We start from the raw sequence: 22,322 nt of genomic DNA, 5'->3' as shown, positions 1-22,322 counted from the left end.
GCAATCAATGGTTTGCCATGAACTCGCAAAATTTTATTTTTATCAATTCAATTCATGCGGAGTTGGTGTGAAAATGACTATCTGAAATATTATTTGTAGACTTTTCTCAGTTATATTTGTCACTCACAGCTCTCCTCCTGGCAGAGGAACTGACAAAGGCAACCGGCAGGCCCATACTGGCCATCAGTTGTGCTTCTTCATCCAACAGCTCTTTGTCCTCTGTCCCCTCCTCTGCCTCCATCACCTCTTCTTCTATGTCAAATTCATCTTCATCTATGAATAGAGGGTTAGATAAGATAGGACTTAGATTACATTAACATGACTGGGCAATCACCACACCTAGGACACACCATTGAATTCCTGTCACTTATGAGCCCATACAAGGATGCCTTTATGGACTTGTATAAACTGATAGGTATATCAATAACACTTCCTGTGTCATCAGCAAGCTGCAAGCGGAGTTTCGCTTGCCTCCGGCATTTAAAAACGGACCTGAGGAAAAGCAGTGGGGACACCCGTAACAGTAATCTGGCATGGTTTGCCATACACCAGGAGTACAAAAGATTTGGACACTGATGGAATCATCGATACCTTTGCCAACAATCAAAAGAACAGTCACATTGTTCTTCTGTGAAGACATCTAATGGTGAGTGACTGTCTTATAATGGTGCTGTATTACTAGGCCAAGTACTGCCATATAACAGTTATTCTCATGCTTCGCCATTATTCTTTATTTATATTCTGTATGTTATTCTTCATTTTATGAGCTGTGCTTACTGGGAAACCAGCAGCATTTTTATATACCTGGAGATGTATGTTATGCTAGGCATCTAACAGTTTGTTATAAACCTGGAGATGTATGTTATGCTAGGCGTCTAACAGTTTGTTACATACCTGGATATGTTTGTTATGCTAGGCGTCTAACAGTTTGTTTTATACCTGGATATGTATGTTATGCTAGGCATCTAACAGTTTGTTATATACCTGGATATGTCTGTTATGCTAGGCATCTAATGGTTTTTTTAAACCTGGATATGTATGTTATGCTAGGCGTCTAACAGTTTGTTTTAAAACTGGAAATGTATGTTATGCTAGGCATCTAACAGTTTGTTATATTCCTCGGGATGTATGTTATGGTAGGTATCTCACAGGTTGTTATATACCTGGAGATGTATGTAATGCTAGGCATCTAACAGCTGGTTATATACCTGGATATGTATGTTATGCTAGGCGTCTAACAGTTTGTTATATACCTGGAGATGTATGTTACGCTAGGTGTCTAACAGTTTGTTATATACCTGGAGATGTATGTTCTGCTAGGCGTCTAACAATTTGTTATATACCTGGAGATGTATGGTATGCTAGGTGTCTAATGGTTTGTTTTAAACCTGGAGATGTATGTTATGCTAGGCATCTAACAGTTTGTTATATACCTGGAGATGTATGTTATGCTAGGCTTCAAACAGTTTGTTATATACCTGGAGATGTATGGTATGCTAGGTGTCTAACGGTTTGTTTTAAACCTGGAGATTTATGTTATGCTAGGTGTCTAATTGCTTGTTATATACCTGGAGATGTATGATATGCTAGGCGTCTAATGGTTTGTTATATACCTAGAGATGTATGTTATACTAGGCGACTTAGAGTTTGTTATATACCTGGAGATGTATGTTATGCTATGTGTCTAACAGTTTGTTATATACATGGAGATGTATGTTATGCTAGGCGTCTAACAGTTTGTTATATACCTGGAGATGTATGTTCTGCTAGGTGTCTAACAGTTTGTTATATACGTGGAGATGTATGGTATGCTAGGTGTCTAATGGTTTGTTTTAAACCTGCAGATGTATGTTATGCTAGGCATCTAACAGTTTGTTATATACCTGGAGATGTGTTATGCTAGGTGTCTAATGGTTTGTTATATACCTAGAGATGTATGTTATGCTAGGCGTCTACCGGTTTGTTACATACCTGGATATGTTTGTTATGCTAGGCGTCTAACAGTTTGTTATATACCTGGAGATGTACGTTATGCTAGGCATCTAACAGTTCTTATATACCTGGAGATGTATGTTATGCTAGCTAGGCGTCTAACAGTTTGTTATATACCTGGAGATGTATGTTATGCTAGGCGTCTAACAGTTTGTTATATACATGGAGATGTATGTTATGCTAGGCTTCAAACAGTTTGTTATATACCTGGAGATGTATGGTATGCTAGGTGTCTAACGGTTTGTTTTAAACCTGGAGATTTATGTTATGCTAGGTGTCTAATTGCTTGTTATATACCTGGAGATGTATGATATGCTAGGCGTCTAATGGTTTGTTATATACCTAGAGATGTATGTTATACTAGGCGACTTAGAGTTTGTTATATACCTGGAGATGTATGTTATGCTATGTGTCTAACAGTTTGTTATATACATGGAGATGTATGTTATGCTAGGCGTCTAACAGTTTGTTATATACCTGGAGATGTATGTTCTGCTAGGTGTCTAACAGTTTGTTATATACGTGGAGATGTATGGTATGCTAGGTGTCTAATGGTTTGTTTTAAACCTGCAGATGTATGTTATGCTAGGCATCTAACAGTTTGTTATATACCTGGAGATGTATGTTATGCTAGGTGTCTAATGGTTTGTTATATACCTAGAGATGTATGTTATGCTAGGCGTCTAACGGTTTGTTACATACCTGGATGTGTTTGTTATGCTAGGCGTCTAACAGTTTGTTATATACCTGGAGATGTACGTTATGCTAGGCATCTAACAGTTCTTATATACCTGGAGATGTATGTTATGCTAGCTAGGCGTCTAACAGTTTGTTATATACCTGGAGATGTATGTTATGCTAGATGTCTAACCGTTTGTTATATACCCGGATATGTATGTTCTGCTAGGCGTCTAACAGTTTGTTATATACGTGGAGATGTATGGTATGCTAGGCATCTAACGGTTTGTTTTAAACCTGGAGATGTATGTTATGCTAGGCATCTAACAGTTTGTTATATACCTGGATATGTATGTTATGATAGGCGTCTAACAGTTTGTTTTAAACCTGGTGATGTATGTTATACTAGGCGTCTAATAGTTTGTTATATACCTGGAGAAGTATGTTATGCTAGGTGTCTAACAGTTTCTTATATACCTGGAGATGTATGTTATGCTAAACGTCTAACGGTTTGTTATATACCGGGAGAGGTATGTTATGCTAGGTGTCCAACAGTTTGTTATACACTCACTGGCCACTTTATTAGGTACACCTTGCTAGTACCGGGTTGGACCCCCTTTTGCCTTCAGAACTGCCTTAATCCTTCGTGGCATAGATTCAACAAGGTACTGGAAACATTCCTCAGAGAGTTTGGTCCATACTGACATGATAGCATCACGCAGTTGCTGCAGATTTGTCGGCTGCACATCCATGATGCGAATCTCCCGGTCCACCACATCCCAAAGGTGCTCTATTGGATTGAGATCTGGTGACTGTGGAGGCCATTTGAGTACAGTGAACTCATTCTCATGTTCAAGAAACCAGTCTGAGATTATTCGAGCTTTATGACATGGCGCGTCATCCTGCTGGAAGTAGCCATCAGAAGATGGGAACACTGTGGTCATAAAGGGATGGACATGGTCAGCAACCATACTCAGGTAGGCTGTGGCGTTGACACGATGCTCAATTAGTACTAAGGGGCCCAAAGTGTGCCAAGAAAATATCCCCCACACCATTACACCACCACCACCAGCCTGAACCGTTGATACAAGGCAGGATGGATCCATGCTTTCATGTTGTTGACGCCAAATTCTGACCCTACCATCCGAATGTCGCAGCAGAAATCGAGACTCATCAGACCAGGCAACGTTTTTCCAATCTTCTATTGTCCAATTTTGGTGAGCCTGTGCGAATTGTAGCCTCAGTTTCCTGTTCTTAGCTGACAGGAGTGGCACCCGGTGTGGTCTTCTGCTGCTGTAGCCCATCTGCCTCAAGGTTCGACGTGTTGTGCGTTCAGAGATGCTCTTCTGCATACCTCGGTTGTAATGAGTGGTTATTTGAGTTACTGTTGCCTTTCTATCAGCTCGAACCAGTCTGGCCATTCTCCTCTGACCTCTGGCATCAACAAGGCATTTTCGCCCACAGAACTGCCGCTCACTGGATATTTTCTCTTTTTCGGACCATTCTCTGTAAACCCTAGAGATGGTTGTGCGTGAAAATCCCAGTAGATCAGCAGTTTGTGAAATACTCAGACGAGCCTGTCTGGCACCAACAACCATGCCACGTTCAAAGTCACTTAAATCACCTTTCTTCCCCATTTTGATGCTCGGTTTGAACTGCAGCAGATCGTCTTGACCATGTCTACATGCCTAAATGCATTGAGTGGCTGCCATGTGATTGGCTGATTAGAAATTTGCGTTAACGAGCAGTTGGACGGGTGTGCCTAATAAAGTGGCCGGTGAGTGTATATCTAGAGTTGTATGTTATGCTAGGTGTCTCACGGTTTGTTTTAAACCTGGGGATGTATGTTATGCTAGGTGTCCAACGGTTTGTTTTTAACCTGGAGATTTATGTTATCCTAGGCATCTAACAGTTTGTTTTAAACCTGGAGATGTATGGTATGCTAGGCGTCTAACGGTTTGTTTTAAACCTGGAGATTTATGTTATGCTAGGTGTCTAATTGCTTGTTATATACCTGGAGATGTATGATATGCTAGGTGTCTAATGGTTTGTTATATACCTGGAGATGTATGTTATGATAGGTGTCTAACGGTTTGTTTTAAACCTGGAGATGTATGTTATGCATAGTGTCTAATTGCTTGTTATAAACCTGGAGATGTATGATATGCTAGGTGTCTAATGGTTTGTGATATATATAGAGATGTATGTTATGCTAGGTGTCTCATGGTGTGTTTTAAACCTGGGGATGTATGTTATGCTAGGTGTCTAACGGTTTGTTTTAAACCTGGATATGTATGTTAAGCTAGGCATCTATCAGTTTGTTATATACGTGGAGATGCATGTTATGCTAGGTGTCTACCACTTTGTTATATACTTGGAGATGCACGTTATGCTAGGCATCTAACAGTTTGTTATATACCTGGAGATGTATGTTATGCTAGGTGTCTAACAGTTTGTTATATACCTGGAGATGTATGTTTTGCTAGGTGTCTAAGAGTATGTTTTATACCTGGAGATGTATGTTCTGCTAGGTGTCTAACAGTTTGTTATAGATATGGAGATGTATGTTATGCTAGGTGTCTAACAGTTTGTTTTAAACCTGGCTATGTATGTTAAACTAGGCATCTATCAGTTTGTTATATACCTGGAGATGCATGCTATGCTAGGTGTCTACCACTTTGTTATATACCTGGAGATGTACGTTATGCTAGGCATCTAACAGTTTGTTATATACCTGGACATGTATGTTATGCTAGGTGTCTAACGGTCTCTTATATAGCTTGAGATGTAATTTATGCTAGGCGTCTAACAGTTTGTTATATACCTGGAGATGTATGTTATACTTGTTGTCTAATAGTTTGTTACATATCTGGATATGTTTGTTATGCTAGGCGTCTAACAGTTTGTTATATAGCTGGAGATGTATGTTATGCCAGGCGTCTAATGTTTTTTTTTTTTTTAAACCTGGATATGTATGCTATGCTAGGCGTCTAACAGTTTGTTATATTCCTTGGGATGTATGTTATGGTAGGCATCTAACAGTTTGTTATATACCTGGATATGTATGTTATGCTAGGCGTCTACCAGTTTGTTATATACCTGGAGATGTATGTTATGCTAGGCGTCTAACAGTTTGTTTTATACCTGGAGATGTATGTTATGCTAGGTTTCAAACAGTTTGTTTTATACCTGGAGATGTATGTTATGCTAGGTGTCTAATAGTTTGTTATATACCTGGTGATGTATGTTATGCTAGGCATCAAACAGTATGTTTTAAACCTGGAGATGTATATTATGCTAGGCATCTAACAGTTTGTTTTAAACCTGGAGATGTATGAAATGCTAGGTGTCTAACAGTTTGTTAGTTTCGGGACATTGGAGAGAAACGGCAGTGACGTTGTGTTATATTGCTATGTTATATTGCGTTTGTATAGTTTAAGTTTTGATCTGGATCGAGGTCTGATATGCTGTTTTCAAAGCAACAGTGGTGCATGAGGTTTCTGTCGCTGACCCGCTCTGTGTGTGTGTTTGTGTCTGTGCGCGCACTGTTTTGAGCTCGAGTCTAATTCTGACATACTTTTGGATTGTTCAGTGTGTGTATTAGCCACTCTTCAGACGTGTGGTTACGTTTGGTCGTGCGTGCCTATACTGATATATGAACAGTTCCGTAGCACCCCAATTAATAGTGAATTTCTGACTGAGCACCCCCAATAAAAATCCGCTGGCACCACCAATGCACAGCTTTGGTTTGTTGCAATGGCGACTGACGTTTTTGCAAAGAGCAGATAGGCATGTGATGGCGCCACAGTACAGGGCACTGTGGCACCACTCCCTTCAAATATCAAGAGATGAATATCTACTTAAACATGTCACATATAATTTAGTTGTATAATGCAAATCATTACAAAATAAAAGTGTTTTTCAGTCTGTGAGCGCCTATCAGCAACCATTAAACATTGGTTCGAAATGGTACTTGGTTAATTTCTGTCTGAATAAATATACTTCCTGGGTGAGGGGCACCGGCCATATGATACCTTATGCAACCGCTTAAACTTGTGGCAAGCAGGTGACCTAAGGCTGCTGTCTGATTGGTTTCTTCAGATTTTCCATCGAGCGCAGTGCCCCAGACACACACACTTTTATTGGCAGCGAATTGGTTCTGTTTTAATGGTTTTTTTTAATCTAATGTGACTGGACAATTCTCGTGGCTGTCAATCATGTTCACATCCACCATGATGCCTCGTCTCAACTGTGAATCATCCACTGTCTATGAACCCTGATAAAATCTATAGGCTTCATTGTCCTTCTTAATAACTGTGACTGTGTGGACATTAAAGCAGCTGTCAGGTGTGCTGTGCTAAGGTAAATTGCGCCCTCCCCCAAAAATTTTTTAGCACCAGCCGCCACTGGTTTGTTGTTTTAATCGGAAGCAGAATGGTAGTGGAGTATCTGAGTAACAGACAAAACATATATATATAATATTTAAACCTCATTCAGACATGCTGATTATACCTTCCATCAAGGTTAAGTGTAGGGCTCGTGTGTGAAAAAGAGCCGGAGTCAATAACCTGTACAGAAGCACGACCAAACCAGGTCAGTGTGAACAAAAGTCGTCAGACTGCAATATTAAAACAATTTACAGGAACAGGTGACTCAAACAGAAGGAATGCACCTGCGACTTCTTCATGACAGATGAAGTAAATTCATTTTTAAACCAGTAAAATTAAGAACATATTTAATTTAGCTTAGATGATGAACTCGAGTCAGCTGTATTGTACAGTCCATCCATCCATTATCCAAACTGCTTATCCTTAGTGTTAGAGGAAATCGAGAATGTCAATTAATGCATCATGGACATTTTATCTCCGTTACGACCTGCTCCTCTGCGTTGCATCTCCGTTTCAATTTACCTTTGGCCCCCCTGTCGGCGAGGTCAGAGGTGAGGCATCTCTTGTTGGACCGGTAGAACTCAAAGTCTCTATAAAACAGAGGCGGATAAAATTGTGGGGGTTAAGGGAGTACAGAGATCGATGTAGAGAAAATGCAGTTTGAACTAATCCGATTTTAATGACATTAACAAAGACATGCATGGTGGTTAACAGGGTTAAAAACACTCCGCATGCTTCAGTTAAAGACAGGGGGGTGAACATGACTTACTGCACAAAGGCTCTGGAACACAGGCAATGGATCCTCGCATCATCACATAAATTATGCCTTTGGCTAAAAAATATATCTGCAACCATGTCCCACTTGTGTTTGGTGATCATCATGTCGGTATTAGTCAGTGACTCGGTTCTAAGACGCACAACTACAGCAGCTGCTTCGAGGCAGGGGCAAAGGGACAATACCACTATAACGAAACGCAACACAACTATAACGATACACAACACAACTATAACGACGAAGTCTCTATTGTAGTTTTAGCATCGCGCCTCACCAAACCAGCGCAAACACGTCACATCAGAGCCGATACCAACCCGCACGCCTCGCTACCACACAGACTTGATGGGAATTATATTTTCCGGGCTGTGTAACACCCAAAACATCCCGGGCAGAACAGGGAACCACTTCCTTCTTTTCAGCTAGTCTTTGGTCGATGGAAGCCATCGCTTACGAAAGAGGTAGGTGATGTCTTGAATATATTTTGCGTACAAATATGCTGCCAAATGTCATTAATTCGTGTCTGGGTATAGAATAATAGATGCTGCAATGCTTTAAGATTTTTTGTATAGATCGATGTTTGAGTCTCGTAGTTTGTGATAGCTATTGATCGTCAACGTTTTGTTAGCTGCAACTTGCAATCAAACCAGATCTTGAGGGGCTTTAAGTCGTAGGAGTGCATGTTGTGTTGTGCTGTTGTGTTGTTAGCTTTCTGCACAGAGCGATTATGAATGAGGCAATACACCTATTTTTGGTTAATTGTGACCCATGTAATGGGCCTCGTCTATGGCCTTTTAAAACGTGTAAATAATCCTATTCAAAACGGGAGTTTATACCGAAGGTGCAAACTGCACCTCTTCGCAGTCAGCCCCGCCAGAAGAGGTCCGTCAGGGTCTGGCTGTCTGACAGGCCGTCTAATCATTAGTTCGTTTTCATTTACTGCTCTCTAAACATTGGACACTAGTACTTTTTTTTAAATTTTGCTTACTGTTCTGGTTGTCACTAGTCGCTAAAGTCGCGGTAAAGTTACTAAAAATAAATATTCGCGCTATTAGAACAAGCCTGTGTTGTATGGCTGCACCATGTATGCTCGGTGTTGGACATGTTGGCCAGTGTGTTGCAGGGATAGTCACTGGTCGTGTCCTACTGTGAATTCCTGGATATTAAATGTGTGTTGCAGGGATAGTCAGTGGTCGTGTCCTACTGTGAATTCCTGGATATTAAATGTGTGTTGCAGGGATAGTCAGTGGTCGTGTCCTACTGGGAATTCCTGGATATTAAATGTGTGTTGCAGGGATAGTCAGTGGTCGTGTCCTACTGGGAATTCCTGGATATTAAATGTTCCTCTGTAGTTGTCCCTGTAATGTGTGTTGTTAAAGTGCACTGACGTAGCATATCACATGACATGGTTTAGCTACGTTCGAGTAAAAGACCTGCTATAAGTGCAGTTGTAAGAACAATACTTTCCACTCTAATCTTGGGATGTTTGATTTGAAAGAGAACGTAACTTAAATGTCAGTAAACCTATCCTACATGTTTCATCTGTTTCTATCTGCTGATGTCTCGTATTTCTAAGACTCACTCTGTATTGACAGGCGAACTCACAGAGTGGACTGCAGCTGCTGATAGCGCCATGAACTGCATCACTTGCGACCGCTATCTGCCCCGTCTCAAGGTCCGACTCCCAAAACATATTGTGCCAATGATATTACAGCGTAAACACGCCGATGAAGTTTTGCAGCTGAGTAGACTTGGCCCTTGTTTTGCGTTTGACTGCAATTATCCATGTGTTGGCTTTGCGCCAAGATTACAGTCGGTAGGTTCAGTGTCAGTCTTTATGTCATCAAGTATACTTGATGACATAAAAGATGGCAACCTGTATCTGCGAATAATTTCGGTCTCAAGTATATCAAAACGTGATTTTCTCCTGCGAAATACCCACTCACGACCACACCTGGCATGACGATGAGGTCACCTGGTTACCGTCACTGCTGCCATGGTCACCGGGAAGTCTGGACGTGACCCCACTTAGAAATGCGCTTCAGTTACCACCAACTCTTTGAAGATGCTAATCATCCTCACTCTGTGTGTGGCGAGACGCGCTGATGTTTGTGAATTGGACTTTTGTTTCCCCCTTTGTGGGTGCATTGAGAATTACATGGTTCTTGTTTGTCTGATTTGTGCAGGTTTAGCCGCACAATCCTTTTGTGAATCGCCAGTGAGTGTTTTTTTCAGAGTGATTGTTATTTAGACTCTCCCACATGCAACAGTGTCTGTCTGCGGACTGCAAGACAGGGGCGTAATGTACGAGACATGCCCCCAAAGTTCAACACACCCACATCGGTACAAGAAACGCCTACTTGCCAGTTCAAGAAACACCCCCAAGTACAAGAACCCTCCCTCACCACCACCACCACCATGCTGAGATTAAGTTTGGGAGTTTAAGGTTAGTGGCGCAGTGGTTAGCGTGGTCGCCTCATAGCAAGAAGGTCCTGGGTTCGAGCCCTGGGGTAGTCCAACCTTGGTGGGTCATCCTGGGTCGTCCTCTGTGTGGAGTTTGCATGTTCTCCCCGTGTCTGCGCCAGTTTCCTCCCAAAGTCCAAAGACATGTAAGACAGGTGTATTGGCCGTACTAAATTGTCCCTAGGTATTAATGGGTGTGTGTGTGTGTGTGTGTGTGTTGGCCCTGTGATGGGCTGGGGGCCTGTCCAGGGTGTCTCCCCACCTGCCGCTCAATGACTGCTGGAATAGGCTCCAGCATCCCCACGACCCTGAGAGCAGGATAAGCGGTTAAGATAATGGATGGATGGGTTAAGGTTAGGGCAAGTGATGGGAATCCTACGACAAGTTCCGCCCTGTTTTGCACTCCGCAGAAAGACCCTTCTCCCATCATGCCTCTGGGCTCTCAGCCGACCAATCATGTAACTTAAGTGATGTTGTTGGTCACCTTATCCAGCGGCCCAAACGTGTAAGACTGATTACTCAGTCAGTCACTAATCTGATCACTCAGTCAGTCACACTAAATATCATCACTCAGTCAGTTACGCTAAACATGATCACTCAGTCACGCTAATGTGGTCACTCAGTCAGGGACATTTACGTTTGTAGGTGTGGTCCGCTAGCCAGTTCAGCCAATAAACACTAACTAATAATTTGATTATGGCTAGTTACTTTTCTCTACTATTAACAATTCAATAAACTCTAGTTATTTGTTACTAGCACCTAATCGAAAGGCACTAGTCACTATTCTCACTAGAAAAATAAGAAGCTGCTACTTGAACCTTGTTAGGCATCACGTTAGATATACACTTTTCATTATCTACTAGTACCTATTTACTAAAATAGCACTAGTTAATCCAATTGTATTAGTCATTGTATATTAGTTGCTAGTAATTATTCATCACTGAATAGTTGCTATTCTAAGTTTCACTTCACAATTACATTGTTACTAGTTGTTACTCAGTATTGAAAAGCAGCTTTTTAATGAAATGTGGTTTCTATTCAAAATAAAGATATCAAAATATAGTTTTTACTTGACCTACGTGTTTAACACTAGTGAATTAATATGACTAGTCACAAGAAGATGTTCAGAATCAGAATCAGACTGGTTTATTCATCCCTGAGGGGAATTTGGTTGATATAAAAATTTCAGATTTGACTAGTCAAAATTGCCTTTCCCAGGACAAAGTTGATGGTGTCAAAAACCACTAGGCCTTATTCAAAAGCAACTAGTAACCATGGGACATTTGCTAGTAATTAGTAGACTAGCAACTAAATAGTTCCTAATGGGTAGTATTCTGCCCTAGCAGTTGTGCCCTAACAAGGTGTAGGCAGATAACGAACGAGAGAATGAATGTAGCTCGAGCTTGACATCTTCTTCAGATGGAAGTTTATTGAAGACTTTACTCCATACATTCGTTTTTCCCTTTTTTACCCCCGTAAAACTAAAGAAAAACAAATAAAGAATACAATTACTAAGTACCCAAATAGTATTTTCTGTCTTTTCACATTACCTATGTCATATGCACACAAACCAGCCCGCACACATTCACGCGCCAATAGCTAACTAGCATAGGCTACACGAGGTAAAATAATGAGCTACGGTAACATGAAATTACATGCTTATAACTATTACATAGTACATACTCACGTAAGTGTTAATTATTATATTTCCATATAACAAGAAAAAACAACAACACTCACGGACGTACCGCTCCAAGGATCTGACACTTATAGAACAACTGTCTTTCTCTGCTTGAAATGCGTGGGAACTGAACTCGTTCATTCCAAACAACAGCTACCGACATCGTCGTTTACACTGACACAAAATTAAATACCCAGTCTAACCACTAGGTGTTACATAGGCACGCAAAGAATGTGGAGTAGCTGACTAACATAGGCCTAGAATAGACTGAATACAACAAACCTTTAAATTTCTGTCAGAAAACTCCCCGTCTGGCGTAATTACTATTATGCAACTATATCATTATAATTTCTTTATCAATTATTATCATTAGATAGAAGCACAACTCAGTCATTAATAGGTCTGAGGTACTCTTTCACAGTTCCTTGCTTGGCAGTCTTCACCGTGACCTTACAAACTCTGTTGTCACTGCTTGGCATGGTCGGCTGGGTTCAGGTCAGTTCGGACATAACACCACTGGCTCGGTGTGGGGGGTTTCCTTATGTGTGTAACCCTGTGGCCATATACATGTGACATCTCCTTGTGGTGTTGTGAATGTAGCCAAGTTCTACACGGCTGTCTGTGTAGAACTTGACATGCAGATCTGTGTCTAACTCTTTGTTTATGAGCTCCATTAGCTCAACAGTGAACAATGAGGCGCACAGCTCCAGACGTGGGATAGTGTGAGCAGGAAATGGAGTCAGCTTCGAACTGCTCATCACAAACCCCACATGACACTGTCCGTCTGAGTCTATGACTTGCAGATATGCCACAGCAGCTATGGCCAGAACAGACACGTCTGAAAAGATGCACAGCTCCCTAGAATGAGGCTGTGAGTGAAAGACTGGAACATGTGGGCTTGGGCTGTGTAGGTGTTCAAGGTCAGCAAGAGATGTAGTCCATGCTTCCCATTGGGCCCTTGTTGCATTGATGAGAATTATCTCACAAGAGCCTTTCCATGCATAGTGATAGATAGGATAGACAAATCCCAAGGGGTCGTACAGGCTATTGACAGTGGAAAGTGTTCCTCTTCGTGTGAATGGTGTGACATCTCTTGACACTTTGAATGTGAAACAGTAATTTTTAAGGTTCCAGCTTATGCTGAGACTGCGCTGAAGAGGCAGCGGATCAGCACTCAAATCCAAGTCTTTGAGCTCCCTTGCTCTGTCCTCTGGTGGAAATGCCTCCATGACTGTGGTGCTGTTGGAGGCCATCTTGTGGAGTTTCAGGTTCACCTCCGCCAACATTTCCTGTGTGCATTTCAGGAGGTCAACAGCTTCCTCCTCGCTGGGAACAGATGTGACGCCATCATCAACATAAAAGTTGTGCAGCACAAATTAAAGAATTTGTGCTGCGTCTGTGCCATGTTCTGCCTCAGCATGCTCTGCTGTGCGTCGCAATCCATATATGGCGTTAGCTGGCGACGGACTGTTTCCAAAGACATGTACAGTCATCCTGTAATCAATGATCTCCTCTTCAGGGCCGTTGTCTGTGCCACAGAAAGCAAAGATAGTTGCGGTGACACAGCAAGGCAGGTAAGTACTGAAGAGGATGGGAACTCACTCACTCTTTCACATGGATGCTCTTAGAGAATGGTGTGAAGAATGAGGCTGCCATTTGGGAGTATGTTTCTTTTGTAGACATTGACATCAAGCAGGCCAATGAGCTCTATCTAGGCAGATCTCTGCTACGATTACCCAACCCCATTCCAAGCGCTGTGCATATGGTGTGTTGTGGGGGCCATTATGCTGCTCACATACCTTGTACGCACTTAAGACATCTCTCCCCAGGAGTAGAAGGATCTGAGCACTCGGATCTGGAGGCGGGATCTTACCAGCCACTGGAGCGAGGTGAGGGAAGTGCTGTGTTATCTCTGGTGTGGGAATTTCCTCTTTGTCATCTGGCATTGTGTTGCATTCTATGAGGGATGGGAGCTCCAACTATGGTTTCTCCATTGAGTGACTCCACAGTGAAGTTGCTTGCTTTTCTCCCCGCTGTCTCAACTATGCCAGAGCATGTCCTCAGAGTGTAGGGAGAGGAGTTACCTTCAACGCCGAACAGATCTTAGAACTGTGACTTAGCCAACGATCTATTGCTGTGGTCGTCCAGCACTGCATGGACACGTTTCAGCTTGTCATGTTGGTTTGAGGGGTAAACTTTCACCAGACAGATTTTAGAGCATGATCTGGTTTTAGAGCATGATCTATTGTCACTACATATGTCAGTGCATTTGGAGGTTACATCAAGGAGAACGTCATTCTTTTTCTCTGTTTTGCTCTGGTTCACATTTGGTCTCTTCGGCTGACCAGGGGGCGGGACCAGGATGGAGTGCGGAAATTTGCTTTTCGCTGTCACATTCTTTGCATTTGACACTCTGCAGTCCTTCCCAACATGCCTAGTGGAAGCACAGCACTGGGAAAAGATGGAGTTTTCTTTGAGATAAGCTTTCGGGTCTTCTAGGTGCTTGTTCCTAAAGGCACGACACTTAAAAAGGGGGTGGGGCTTGTTATGGATGGGACAATGTTTATCTGGCTTCTTTTCTTCTCAGGCTGGTTGTTCAGGGAGCTCAGGGCTGTGGCGGACACCTCAGTTGTCTTAACGAAGACAGACGGCTTGTTGTTGAATTTAGCTGCTCTGTCTGGCTTCTCGCTGTTTGAACAGTTTGATGAGGAGAATGCAAAACTCGGGTCGTTTCTGGTTTTTGCTTGGTTGCAGATGAACTGTACAAAAAAGCTGAAAGGTGGAAAGGCTACCTTAAGGTCTTCTTTGTATCTGGAGCCATGTGTTACCCATCTTTCCTGCAGGTTGTAGGGGAGTTTTTCATCTATGGGGTTAACACCCCGTGCGGTAACGAGATGTGCAAGCCCAGGTGTAAGACCACTCCACTTTGCAGACTCCAATTCCAGTAGCAGGTCGCCCAGCTCTCTCAGCTGGCGAGGTTCTTTGTTGGTGATGCATGGGAAATCTTCAAGCCTTTTCAGCAGAGCATGTTCGATGACCTCAGGGCACCCGTAGCATTCCTCTAGTCGCTGCCATATTATTTTGACTCCTTTTTCAGGGCTGGTTACATGGACTGACCTGATTCGTTTAGCCTGGGTGGATGACTCTGGGCCGAGCCATTTGACGAGTAGGTCGAGTTCCTCTCGCGGCATCAGGTTGAGGTCATGCGTGAAGCCCTGGAATGATGTTTTCCATGCCCAATGATTCTCTAGACGGTCATAAAATTGGGTCAGCCTGGAACTCACCATCTCTCTCCTTATCAAATAAGTGACGAAATCAAGCATCTGGGGTGGCGTGTCCGTGTAGCCCACTAACAAGGTGCGAGAAGGAGGGACTGGAGCAAGCTGCATTTGTGCTGCATTGTTCTGTTGGCCCACACAGTCCATTCCAGCATGCTGTGTGTAGCTGACATTGTGAGGGTGAGCTTGAGGAGGCTGCTGAGTGATGGTTTGAAGAGGGGGACTTCGCTCTATGCATGCTGTGATTCAGGAAATGAATGCTGAGCGATTGGACCGGAGTGTGGTTCTGCACATACTCCCTGGTGCGTTGAGCTCTCTTCATCCCCAAAATCATGACACCGTTCCTCTTCCAAGTCTGCTGCGGCTTTGTAGACCTCTGCCTCTCTGGATGCTGCTGCTGCCCCCCTTTCCAACTGCAATACATGGAGACCTGCTGCCACTTCTGCTCTACGGCGTGCTGGTTCCACAAGTGTTCTCAGCTGTTGTTCCTCAATGCGCGCTTTCTCCCTCAAAATGGTTGCCTCCCTGTCTGCATAGGCGATCTTTACTTTGAATGCTTCCGCTTTGGCCCTCGCTTTATTCGCAACACTCCTAGCTGATGATGCACGTGACTTGACTGACGAAGAGCTGGCAGATGATCAAGTTTACAATGTTTGTTCTGTTTTCTTTTCTTCCTTGTGAGAATCCATGTTGTCGCTGTGACTCAGGCACTGACTGATGTGATGCAAAGCTGTTCTGTTGACTTCCCCCACTGTGTTAACGTCCTTTTACTATTCTGCCCTAGCAATTGTGTCCTAACAAGGTGTAGGCAGATAGCGAATGAGAGAATGAATGTAGCTCGAGCTTGACATCTTCTTCAGATGGAAGTTTATTGAAGACTTTACTCCATACATTCGTTTCCCCCCTTTTACCCCCGTAAAACTAAAGAAACACAAATAAAGAATACAATTACTAAGTACCTAAATAGTCCTTTCTGTTTTTTCACATTACCTATTTCATATGCACACAAACTAGCCCGCAAACATTCACACGCAGATAGCTAACTAGCATAGGCTACACGAGGTAAAATAATGAGCTACGGTAACATGAAATTACATGTTTATAAATATTAAATACATACTCACGTAAGTGTTAATTATGATATTTTCATGTAACAAGAAAAAACACTTACAAACGTATCGCTCCAAGGATCCGACGCTTACAGAACAACTGTCTTTCTCTGCTTGAAACATGTGGGAACTGAACTCGTTCATTCCAAACAACAACTACCGACACCGTCGTTTACACTGACACACACAGACACAAAATGCAATACCCAGTCTCACCACTAGATGTTACATAGGCACCGCAAAGAGTGCGGAGTAGCTGACTAACATAGTCCTAGAATAGACTGAATACAACAAACCTTTAAATTTCTCAGTCAGAACAGGTAGTATATAATTACTAGTAGAATTGTATAAGAGATGAGAAAATGTTATTTTTAGACCTAGTAAATGGTAAATGTACTGCTATTTTTATACCACTCTTTTCTAGCTCCAGTAGCCACTTACAGCATTTTACTATTATTTAATACCTCACATTCAACCACACACTCATATTCCAATGGCGGCATCAGCCATGCAAGGTAACAACCAGCTCGTCGGGCACAGTTAGGGTTTAGGTGTCTTACTCAGGCACACCGTGACATTTTTGCCAGGAGGCGCTAAGGATCAAACCGGCAATGCTCCAGTTACTCGATGACGATTCAAAGTGATAACTGTTATATTTATTCAACCACAAACATTTGGCACTTCTGGGTGCTTAGGTGTTTTTCCATTGCTTATGACCTGACTGGGTCTTTGGCATCCCTGACAAGACCCATGGGGGTTTTATGTGGTTTGAGCTGGTTGTGATGGACCCATCCTCCTCCTACCAAAATACAAGCAAAAAATCCTAAGGGAATCCCCGGTGACAAAAGAGGTGAAGCGTTGGGCTGACCATTCGGAAGCCATGTTGCAGGATGCTCTTGAGAACGCTGATTGGGGGATGTTCCGCATGACCTCGGCTAACGTCGGTGAGTTTACGGAAGTAGCAGTGAGTTACATCCCTATGCTAACAAATGCTATCATTCCGACTGTCAAGATAAAGATCTTCCCGAACCAGAAACCATGGGTCGATAGAGCAGTTCGATCGGCGTTAACAGCCCGCACCACCACCTACAATGCAGGGCTGATTTCTGGTGACACGACTGATTATAAAGCAGCATCTTACGGCCTGCGGAAGACAGTCAAAGAGGCTAAGCGGCGCTATAAGGACAAAGTGGAAGCCGACTTTAATGAAGGTGACTCCACTTGCGTGTGGAATGGACTATGGGTCATTACAGATTTTAAAAACAAGCCTTGCTCGGCTATGAGTGTGGATCCCTCCCTAGCTGACAAACTGAACGTGTTTTGCGCACGCTACGAGGCTAACGGCACCAACAACAGCCAAATGGCCACAGTAGACAGCGGGGAACCCCCATTCACTGTCACTGAGAGCGATGTGAGGAGGGTCCTTAGGGGGGTAAATGGCAATAAAGCTGCAGGGCCTGACGAGATCCCTGGCCGGGTCTTAAAATCCTGCGCTAACTAGCTAGCTCCAGTGTTTACATACATCTTTAACATATCCCTGGCCCAAGCCGTTGTTCCCTCATGCTTTAAGCGGTCCATTATTGTCCCTGTGCCAAAGAACAACAGTCCATCATGCCTGAATGACTACCGACCAGTGGCCCTGACGTCAGTAGTGATGAAGTGCTTTGAGAGGTTGGTGAAAGATTTCATCTGCTCATCCCTGCCCAGCTTATTCGACCCCCTCCAGTTTGCCTATAAAAACAACTAGTGCAGAGACGATGTCATCTCCAACCTCTTACACACCACCTTAACCCACGGGGATGGGGGGGAGAGGGAATTATGTATGTATGCTGTTCTTGACTACAGTTCAGCGTTCACAGGTGCTCCTCAGGGTTATGTGCTTAACCCTTTGCTGTACAACATCTGTACACATGACTGCAAAGCCACAGACAGTTCCACCTCCATCATCAAATTTGCAGACAACACAGTAGTAAAAGGGCCTGATTTCCAAAAACAACGAACAGGCTTTTTCTGAATCAAGTAGGTGACCTGGCACAGTGGTGCCCGTCCAACAACCTGACCTTGAACGTCAGCAAGACCAAAGAAATGGTGGTGGACTTCAGGAGATAGCAGGGGAAATGATACTACCCACTAAAGATCAACGGGGAACCTGTGGAGAGGGTCTCCAGCTTTAAATACCTTGGCGTACACATCGCTGAGGACCTCACCTGGACTCTTCACAAACAGCACACTCTAAAGTAGTCCAGACGGAGACTCTATTTCCTCTGACGGCTGAGGAAATTCAAGGTATCACCCTCTATCATGAAGACATTCTATTCCTTGGCTGTGGAGAGCATCCTAACAGGTTGCATTACTGCCTGGTATGGAACTCTTCTGCCCGTGACCGAGTTGACCTGCAGAGTGATACGTTCAGCTGAACGCACCACCAGAACATCCCTCCCCATCCTGCAGGACACTTACACCAGAAGGGTGAGGACGAGAGCCAAGAAGATCATGAGCGACACTTCTCACCCTAACAACGGACTGTTCAGGCTATTGGGGTCTGGCAGACACCTCTGTAGTCTTAGGACCAAAACAGAGAGACTAAAGAGAAGCTTCTATCCACAGGCCATAAGAACTCTCAACATATACGACCTTTCACATACTTGAGACAGATAGGTTTTTTTTATTTATTGTTTATTTTGACTTGTCTTTTATCTAGGCCTATGTCTTTTTTCACATAGTGACAGACGGAGTACCCAACTTCATTTCACTGCATGTTTTACTTTGTATTTCTGTGCATGTGACAAATAACGTACTTGAACTTGATGGCTGGCTCTTTCTGACCTTTGATAGCCTTGATTTGATACACAACGGGGGAGCGTTTGTCTGTGATCACCTATGGCCCTGCCCAGTGTGGAAGAAACTTGTGAGCAAGTCTTCCAGTACCCTGGTTGGCCTGAGCTGGACAAAGATGTAGCACCACACCTTGTCCCCCACCTGGAGTTTGTCATGGGATGCTTTCTGGTCATAGAAGGCCTTGTGTCCTTCCACACTTTTGACTCAAGTGCATATTTTAACAAAGGTAGGGAGCCCAATTTTTAAAAATACGAGCATTTAGTAATTGTAAAGGAATGCTGCTTACGATTTGCAGTTACTCCAATGTAAAAAAAAATATTGAAAAGTAGAGAATTGTGTTTAAAGACCATTTTACCTCAAGCGTCTTGCCTAAAAATGAGAGGAAAACGTGAAACATTTTAAGATGAGATTTTCATGTCACATCTGACAAGCTGAAAATTTAGAGCGCTTCAGCCTGAAAGTTTCATACCAGAGTAAAAAAATGACAAGATGGACTCAGCACCATCTAATGGCAATTTGGGTGCATCCCATTTTGGAGGGGAGGAACCAAAAAGGGGGAGTTCCACTGTAAGATACAAGAACTCCAACTGTACCATGGCCACTTCAGGCAGTATGTCGGGATGTCAGCGAGCCAGTTTTTATAATTTTCTTTTGTCTCTGTGCCCTTTGTCGACTTTATTAAAAAGTGTCGGCTGCTGGGAGATGTAAACAATGAGATGACCCACCATTTTGCCATGTGTTGTAATTGGTTGAACCCATTCTTTTCCAGGTGATGGGTATGGGAAAAAAAATCAACCTCTATGTAAGTAAAATAAATGCTGCCAAATATAACTGGGATGTTCTCTATATCATCCGTGGCTTTTAAAACCTATTGAATCGTTAAAGAATACACTGCACTTGAAGCACTGGATTACAGCAAAGGGCACTCATGTCTCCTCTCTGAAGGAGGTAGAATAAGCTCTCTAGTTCATCAAACCTGTTAAGAAAAAAAAATACCAGTATTAATCAGTCATTAAGAGCATTAGGGCAGCCAAAAGCTAGTATCTTGACTACTATTATGTAGCATAAGCCAGTGGTTCCCAACATTTTTTTGAGTACTGTACCCCCAAAACGTTTCAAGCCAACCTAAAGTACCCCTACTATGCAATCAAGTGCGGTGATGACCAGGATATATCATTAATGTATATAATTTATATATACATATACAGTATTTTATTTAGTCTATATATCATTAATTTAATTATACCTTTTTGAAAAAAAAGACTCAATCTCCCCGATTAATGTGACAATTTAATCATATTCAATCATAACTACTCATATTACTTATAATAGCCAATCTTTATAGACTTTAAAAAAAAAGTAAGGCTCAAACTCACCAATTAATGTGACACTCAATGGGACACTTGAGCCTGTTTCTCACTCATCAGTTTTGTGTGTCTGGGGGAGATTGTTGCAACAGCTGTGACCAGGTTGTTCTCCACGTTGAGCCTCTTCCTGTGTTTAGTTCTGATGTTGGTCATGGTGGAGAACGTCACCTCACACAGGTATGTGGATCAAAGGGCAACAGTTCATTCAGGGCATGTTTCCCCAATTCAGGATACTCCTTCTGCACAACACACCAGAGCTTGGATAGATGTGTGTGTACTGTTTTCACAATTGTAGCTCTGTCACATTTACCAGTAGCAATGTATGTGTCCAGCTGCAGGAAACAACTTGTGTCCCCATCTTCACATTTGCTCTGCCAGAGCTTGATCTTCTCCATGAATCCACATATTTTGTCGTACAAGCTAAGAACGTGTGTCTTTACCTTGAAGAGAGCTTCAGCTGGTTGAGTTTGCTGAAAATATCGGAGAGGTATCCCAGCCGAGCTACCCAGTCAGCGTCGTCGAACATAGCCACAAGGGGTGCGTGTGCTCCCGACAGAAATTCCCTCACTTCATTGCGTAGCTCGAACAGCCGCTGTGACGACTTCCCTCGGGATAACCACCGGACATGGGTGTGAAGCAGTAGCTGCTCATGTTCTGACCCACCATCTTGACAAAGTGACTGAAACAGTCTATCATTCAAAGGCCTGGACTGTATGAAGTTGATCACTTTTACGGCATCATTCAAAACGTGGTGTAACTCTGGATCATTCTCTTGCTAGCTGATGCTTCTTGGTGAATCATGCGGTGCATCCATGTAACATGAGGGTTTACCATTTGATGTAGGCCATTAAACCTTCACTCTGCCGCTCATCGCCGCAGCGCCGTCCGTGCCCACATGAGAGCAGGACTTCCAGTCCAGCTTGTGTTGAGAGAACAAATGGCCAGTAACGTTAAAAACGTGCTGTCCGGTAGTTCTCCCCGTGAGTTTCTAGCAAAACAGAACGTGCTCGTTCATCTCCAAAGTGTATTTGTGATGCACAAACGCATCAGCTGCGCTTCCCCACTGACATCTGCTGATTCATCCAACTGCAAAGCGAACGTACCCGACTCTTTCAATTCCTCCACCACTTGGTCAATAATGTCAGTTCCCATGTCGTCGATCAGATGGCACACAGTATTATTTGACAACGGCACTTTCTTCAGGACATCAGCTGCTTTCTTATCGATCACTGTTTCTGCGAGAATGACAGCAGCAGGAAAGATGAGCTCTTCGGCTGTGGTAAAGGCTTTTTTTAAAATTTAGCCACGAGTAGCGACACAGCATACGGTGTCGATCGGTCTCTTTCGATGTCGCTTTCTTTAGTTTTTCGTGGCTTCTCTTAAATTCAGCCAGCTTTTGATGGGAAAACTCGGCGGGGAGGGCTTCAGACTACCACATGCCTCCTCCGATATATGTGGAGTCACCAGCCTCTTCTTTTCAGCTGACAGTGAGGAATTTCACCAGGGGGACATGGCGCGTGGGAGGGTCACGCTATTCCCCCCAGTTCCCCCTCCCCCCTGAACAGGCGCACTGGCCAACTAGAGGAGGCGCTAGTGCAGCGACCAGAATACATCCCCACATCCTGCTTTCCACCTGCAGACACGGCCAGTTATATCTGTAGGGATGCCCGACCAAGCCGGAGGTAACACAGGGATTCGAACCGGCGGTCCCCGTGTTGGTAGGCAACAGAATAGACCGCCACGCCACCCGGACGCC

At 43.3% G+C, this 22,322-nt stretch overlaps 2 protein-coding genes across 4 annotated transcripts in view; one reads left to right on the top strand and one right to left on the bottom strand.

The window, feature by feature from the left end:
• The window catches only part of LOC130123852 (trimethylguanosine synthase-like), a 37,474-nt gene extending 29,320 nt beyond the window's left edge, over positions 1-8,154 (bottom strand). The window contains exons 1-3 of the mRNA XM_056293159.1: positions 7,828-8,154; positions 7,581-7,648; positions 128-273 (exon numbers count right to left, since the gene is read on the bottom strand). Of these exons, the coding sequence (XP_056149134.1) occupies positions 128-273; positions 7,581-7,648; positions 7,828-7,940 (327 nt within the window). The 5' untranslated portion in view covers positions 7,941-8,154. The remainder of the gene's footprint in view (positions 1-127; positions 274-7,580; positions 7,649-7,827) is intronic.
• Positions 8,155-8,177: 23 nt separating this feature from the next.
• Positions 8,178-22,322, top strand: part of tmem68 (transmembrane protein 68) — a 151,093-nt gene continuing 136,948 nt past the window's right edge. The window contains exons 1-2 of one of the 3 annotated variants that reach the window (XM_056292927.1): positions 8,285-8,291; positions 9,426-9,505. In XM_056292927.1, coding sequence (XP_056148902.1) covers positions 9,464-9,505 — 42 coding nt within the window. In that variant the 5' untranslated portion in view covers positions 8,285-8,291; positions 9,426-9,463. Of the gene's footprint in view, positions 8,292-9,425; positions 9,506-22,322 lie in introns of all 3 variants that reach the window. The other 2 variants (XM_056292926.1, XM_056292925.1) reach the window with 2 other exon arrangements.

Source organism: Lampris incognitus, chromosome 14 (genome assembly GCF_029633865.1).
Source record: "Lampris incognitus isolate fLamInc1 chromosome 14, fLamInc1.hap2, whole genome shotgun sequence".
NCBI classification, from domain to species: Eukaryota; Metazoa; Chordata; class Actinopteri; order Lampriformes; family Lampridae; genus Lampris; species Lampris incognitus.
Note: the sequence above shows the minus strand (reverse complement) of the source record. Positions and strands in the feature narration are given on the sequence as shown.